The 5,831-nt window shown below is 42.0% G+C and overlaps 1 protein-coding gene across 1 annotated transcript; it reads left to right on the top strand.

Moving 5' to 3' along the window:
- The first annotated feature begins 2,715 nt into the window (after positions 1-2,715).
- Positions 2,716-3,129, top strand: LOC119896327 (leucine-rich repeat extensin-like protein 5). Its single transcript, XM_038709765.1, has one exon. The coding sequence runs from the start codon at positions 2,716-2,718 to the stop codon at positions 3,127-3,129; it is 414 nt and encodes a 137-aa protein (XP_038565693.1).
- The last annotated feature ends 2,702 nt before the right edge of the window (positions 3,130-5,831 follow it).

Raw genomic sequence — 5,831 nt, forward strand, 5'->3', positions numbered from 1 at the left:
GTGATAATAACAAATGAGCAACTGAGCTAAGATTAAAGAAAAAAGAACTAATGCAAACACAAAATGAAACATTATGTAAAGTGCTTAAAATTATAAACAGATAAACAATATCAACATTTAACTTGAGAGTACACACTGTCCTCAGCAATGTCTCTCTTCTTTCTTCCTCTTGTTTTTTTCTCAGAGAAATTCAGTGCAGCATAGTTTAATTGGTTGTCAGCTTCAGTCTGTGCAGAAAATAAAATTATTATCATTATATATATTTATGTTACATATGCGTATACACACACACAGGCACACACATACACACACAAACACACACACACACACACACAGGTGCATCTAAAATCATGGAAAAGTTCATTTCTTTCTGTAATTTCATTCAAAAAGTGAAACTTTCACATGTTCTAGACTCATCATACATAAAGTGAAATATTTCAAGCCTTTTTTTGTTTTATCATGATTGATTATGGTTTACAGCTCATGTAAAGTGTCTCAGAATATTAATACAACCTGAGAAGAATCTAAATTAGCTCAAAACACCTGCAAAGGTTTCCTGAGTCTGGTTCACTATACACAACCACAATCATGCGGAAGACTTCTGACAGTTTTCCAAAATATCAGCATCTATCAGAGTCTGGAGGATGAGTGTAGAGGCACAGAATCCAAGTTGCTTGAAGTCCAGTGTGAAGTTTCCAGTCAGCAATGGTTTGGGGTGCCATGTCATCTGCTGGTGTTGGTCCACTGTGTTTTATCAAGCCCAGAGTGAATGTGGCCATCTACAAGGAGATTTTAGATCACTTCATGCTTCCACCTGCTGACAAGCTTTATAGAGATGCTGATTTCCTTTTCCAGCAGGACTTGGCACCTGCCCACAGTGCCAAAACGGTAACTAGTTGGCTGACCATGGTATTACTGTGCTTGATTGGCCAGCCAACGTGCCTGACCTGAACCCCCTAGAGAATCTATGTGGTATTCTCATAAGGAAAATGAGAGACACCAGACCCAACAGTGCAGATGAGCTGAAGGCCGCTAACAAAGCAAGTGGGCCGCAGAAATCAATGCAAACGGAGCCCTGACCACTTACTACATACTTTTCAGAAGGTCAACATTCTGTATTATAAAAATGTTTTATTTTATTTATTTATTTATTTAAATGCCCATGGCTGCCCGGCAGACTGGTGTGAGTATGAGGAGCTGGATATATTGTGCCAGACAGATTTTACTTTAACAAGAGAGTATTAATATACTCCTTTGTCTGTATTGTTATTTATTCAAATTTATTTGTCACTGGGCCAGACAGGGGCCAGACAGGGGGATGGGGAATAGAAACACCACATAAACAGACAGCACAGAGAGAAGGCAACACCTGCAAGAGAACGGGGATTGTGGGTAGGGACAACAGGAAATAGCAGAAGGAAACACCAATTGCCGAAAGCAACAAAACCTGCAAGAGAACAGGGAGGGGGGCTTGGGGCAGAGAAAAACAAACAACCAAACAACAAACACACAAACAAACAAAAACAAAGAGAAAACCAGCTGAACAGCAGCAATAAACAGATGACATAGGAAGACAATTGAGAGAGAAATGAAAACAAGAAAAAATATACAACACAGCACCACCGTGAGAGCTGAAATAATAACAATTAATTTAAATAAGTAACTGAATAAAAAACATCAAGAATAATTCTACCAGAGAGAACCTTTATTTGTGTGTGTGTCTATATGTGAGACTGTATGTGTCTGAGTGCGTGTGGGTGAGTGTGTCTGTATGTGTATGTGTGTGTATATGTTTGTGTACATAAGCCTGTTACAGAATGTAGTTCATAGTGAGAGTGGGATGACGCAATGCCGTCGGAAAGCAAAAGGCGGAACCCGCAGAAGAGCGGCACCCAGACCGACCGCGGAACAGGCAACCAAACTGCCAAAATTGTCACACTCTGCCTGTCTGCCATGCGGTGTTTTGCACTTTTGTGTTTAGTTAGCGTTATTTTGGTCTTTTGGGTTTTGGGGGTCTGTCTTGTCTTTCGTCTAGTGTTCAGTAACCCTTGTCATGTCTGTTACCCCAGTGATCCCTCTGCATGTCTGTCTCTGTTTTCCCCTGCTCTCTCTCTCTCTCTCTCTCTCCCTACCTGTGCCTCGTTAGCCTCATGTCTTTCACCTGTGTTGCTCCCCGCCCTGCTCGTTAGTCCCTGTATGTGTATATATACCTGGTGTTTCTGTCTTGTCTTTGTCGGGTCATTGTTTATTGTCACCCAGTGTTGCAGTTTGTTCTTGTGTCTCCAGCCTTACTCACTGTGTCTCCCTGTTACCCTGCTCAGTTTTGGATTCTGGTTTTCACCCTTTTGGATTTCTGTTGGACAGCCTTGGTTTTTGGACTCTGTCATCAGCCACTCAGTTTGTAAGTGTGCTTGCCTTTGTTTGTTTATTAAAACCCCCTGAACTGTACCTCCTTTGCCTTGCGTCCTGCATTTGGGTCCTCCAACCTGCTCAACCCTGCCTTCACCACCAAAATATCACGCAGTCATCAACATCAGCGCATAAGTGACGACACCAACCTGCACACCGCACAAGCACAGTGACACCCACCGCCGGCAGCCCCCGTGTATCCTGCACGCGAGGTTGAGCAAATGAGAGAAAGCAAGCGGCAGAACACAATGGCTAAAGCCAGCAAAGAAAACACCAGCAGCAAGTCCACGCTCGGCAGCAAGGGCCATGGTGCACCCGCCGATAAAAGTCCCGTCCCCCCCAACCGCCGGAAAAGCATGGGGCCACCAGCGCCAGCCCAACATCCCTCATACACAGCACACCCTCCGGCTGCCATGCAACGCCAACCAAACCAGCAACGATGCAACAACCAACCACCCCAGTCCCCCAGCCCGGCCGGAGCCCCCCCCCCCCAGAGTGCAGGCAGAGCCAGCAGCCCCTGAGCTCCGTAGACCCGAGGCCTGTCCCGGTCCCGGATGGGGGCCCAGCCCCCCCCAGTCAACCATCCGCAAAGGAAGAGGTCCAAAACCCACCCCGACAACACCGGCCATGTGCCCCAGGGATTCCCAAATGCCCCACTGTGAGAGCAAGTGTCAACCCCACCCAGCCCCAGGAAGGGTCCAAGGGGGGCCCCACACCTGACGCCCCCAACCTCCAACAAGCACGCAAGCCGCGACACACAGATGAGCCAACCAACATCACCCCGCTCCAAATCTAACCAATGCCACACAACAGCCATATAACACGCTGCACAGGGGAGATGCCAGCTGGCGCCAACCGCCACCCCTGCACCCCGCCAACACCACGGCACGTGACACATCCAAGAGCTGACCCACCTACCGGCCACACGGGACCCTGAGCAGCAAGGCCGTAAACACCCCCCCTACTTAAATTCTTTTTGGCCTTCCAGTTCATGAGGATAGTTTTCTTGGTGATGCATAAGGCAGTAAGAAGCATGTATGATGTGTCAACCTCTACACTAATGTCACTTAGGTCCCCCAGCATGCAGAGTGAAACTGGGACGGTGTAAATTCTAATATTTTAAGACACTATATTTTGATTTCAGTGAGCTCTAAGCTGTAATCAAGATAAAAAACTTTCATTAAAATATTTCACTTTAGTGTGTAATAAATCTAGAATATGTGAAAGTTTCACTTTTTGAATTAAATTATGCAAAAGCTTTTCCATACCACTTAATTTTTTGAGATGCACCTATATATAGTGACATAAATACATGGTTCCTTTCAAAGTATTTAAAGCAATTATAATAAAATGCATTTGGTATTATCACTTACAGTGTCATGTGCTGGTTGGCGTGAGTTGTCATGTTGTGCTTCTGAAACAGCGCTTTCCATTCCTAAAGATGAATATGATAATCAATACAGATCAAAAAATTCACTTAATATGACTCAGTAAGAGTACACTGGTATAAAGTACAAATCCAAAGACTGGAAATTAATTATTCAGATAAAATGTAGCGGCTGAGTTTAATGAGGTACACAAAAGAACAACAAGCACTAAGGAGACTTTTCTTTTCTTAGAATAGTATATTAATCAGCTTATTAAAACTAAACAAAAAGTCTGATCATTTTACTCTGGAACGTGTATTGTAAAGATCTATCTGATCTTGTACATAAAATGCATAAACACATTTAAATCTTATATGTCAAGAATTTTCATTTTTGCAACTATTTTCTTGCTCACAACACTCACCTTCATCTTGTTTGTGTACTTTTCGTTTGCAGATGAGGACAACATTTCCAGCAACAGAAATGACCAAGCAGACAATTAATATCGCCATTGCAATGAATATTGAATGTGTGTTTGCACTAGAAAACAAAGACAGTTATCAATCATGATGTCATCAGCATATTTTGAGAATTGCTGCCATTATTGAACACCAAGTCATACCAATTTCCACTTTAGTTTCCTTCTCCAAATTCGCATATTCTTGGAGAAGATGATAAACACAGCTTTTCTGAGAGTCAGATCTCTTGTCACATGCATCATATCCATTTCCATAAGTGTAGATGATGTCTGGATGAGATTTATCTGATCCGGCTCTGAACCAGTACACACTGTGACTCCTGGACACGTCTTGTGGTCATAGTCAGAGAGGACTGAACACTGGAGAGTCATCGAGTCTCCTGGACGGTCTGGATCAGATACTGTCTGCCCCAGAATGACAGTATAGTTTGATGTCCTCTGAGTGTTTCCTGTGTGATACAAAACTGTTAAAAATGTTACATACTTAATCACAGTTTAACACTTTGTAAAAGTAGAACACACTGTTACCTTTTACTAACATATGTACCACTCCATTCAGGATCAATCCACGCTGTTATTGCACAGTGATACATTCCCTCATCCTCTTGAATTGTCCTCAGAATGGTTAGGTTGCTAAAATTCTTGTCAGTGTTTACCTTAAATCTTGATTCAGAAAATGTAGGTGTATACTGAGGTTGTTTCCACAGTGTCATAATTAATTTCACCGTATCTCCGGCATGCTGCTTGTACCAGTGGAGCTTTCTATTGCTCAACTCTTCACCAGGCAAAACACATGTTAAGGTCGCTGATTCACCAAGTTGAACAGTGGTCACTGGAACCAACGTATCTGAATAAAATGAAACATACAATATATAATATAACAGTGTATGATGTGGAAATATTATGATGTAAGAAGGGGCATGTCCATACCCAGTCGGCATGTACATTCTTAATAATAAACAACACTTACTTCCTTGATGAAGAACAAACAGTGTAACCCATAACAGGATCATCTTGACATTGTCTCTTGTTAAGAAACTTGTTGGTATTTCAGTGAGTGAAGGAGGTGAGATGGTCGTGATACATCAGACCATCAGATGCATCTCATTGGTTATCACAGAATATGCAAAGTGCACTTCCTGTCACATTGGTCTCATCCTGGTCTTTGTGCATATACCTCTCTTTCATCCTTTATAACGTTGAGATTGTTTACTTTTGACTTTTGAACACACTGATTTTTTCTTTGTGCTTGGATAAAGAAAAAAAGAATATTATTGTATTGTATAATGTATAATTCATTATACATTAAATAAAAATATATGTTAATTTCATGGTATAGGCTACTGTTATATTTTAGTTTAGCACTAGCATAGGCCTAATATTAATTCCATTTACAGCAGTTTCAGTTTTGTGGTTGTTTTTATTCATGAAATCCTGCAAGAAACAGTCTACCTTGGTCTCTAATTTATAATGCTAAGTACCAACTTGTAAGAATCAGATGTGAGTGAAGTACTCTGAAGAGCCCTGCATCATCAATCCTGGATTCCTCGCTCTGTTGTTCTTCTTTTTCTTGTTTT

Source organism: Micropterus salmoides, unplaced genomic scaffold (genome assembly GCF_014851395.1).
Source record: "Micropterus salmoides isolate LMB-PRFRI ecotype aquatic unplaced genomic scaffold, ASM1485139v1 Ms_hic_scaffold_931, whole genome shotgun sequence".
NCBI classification, from domain to species: domain Eukaryota; kingdom Metazoa; phylum Chordata; class Actinopteri; order Centrarchiformes; family Centrarchidae; genus Micropterus; species Micropterus salmoides.

Bases quoted from the DNA above. Each gene is read 5' to 3' on its own strand.
- LOC119896327 (XM_038709765.1), top strand. From the start codon at position 2,716: ATGGTGCACCCGCCGATAAAAGTCCCGTCCCCCCCAACCGCCGGAAAA.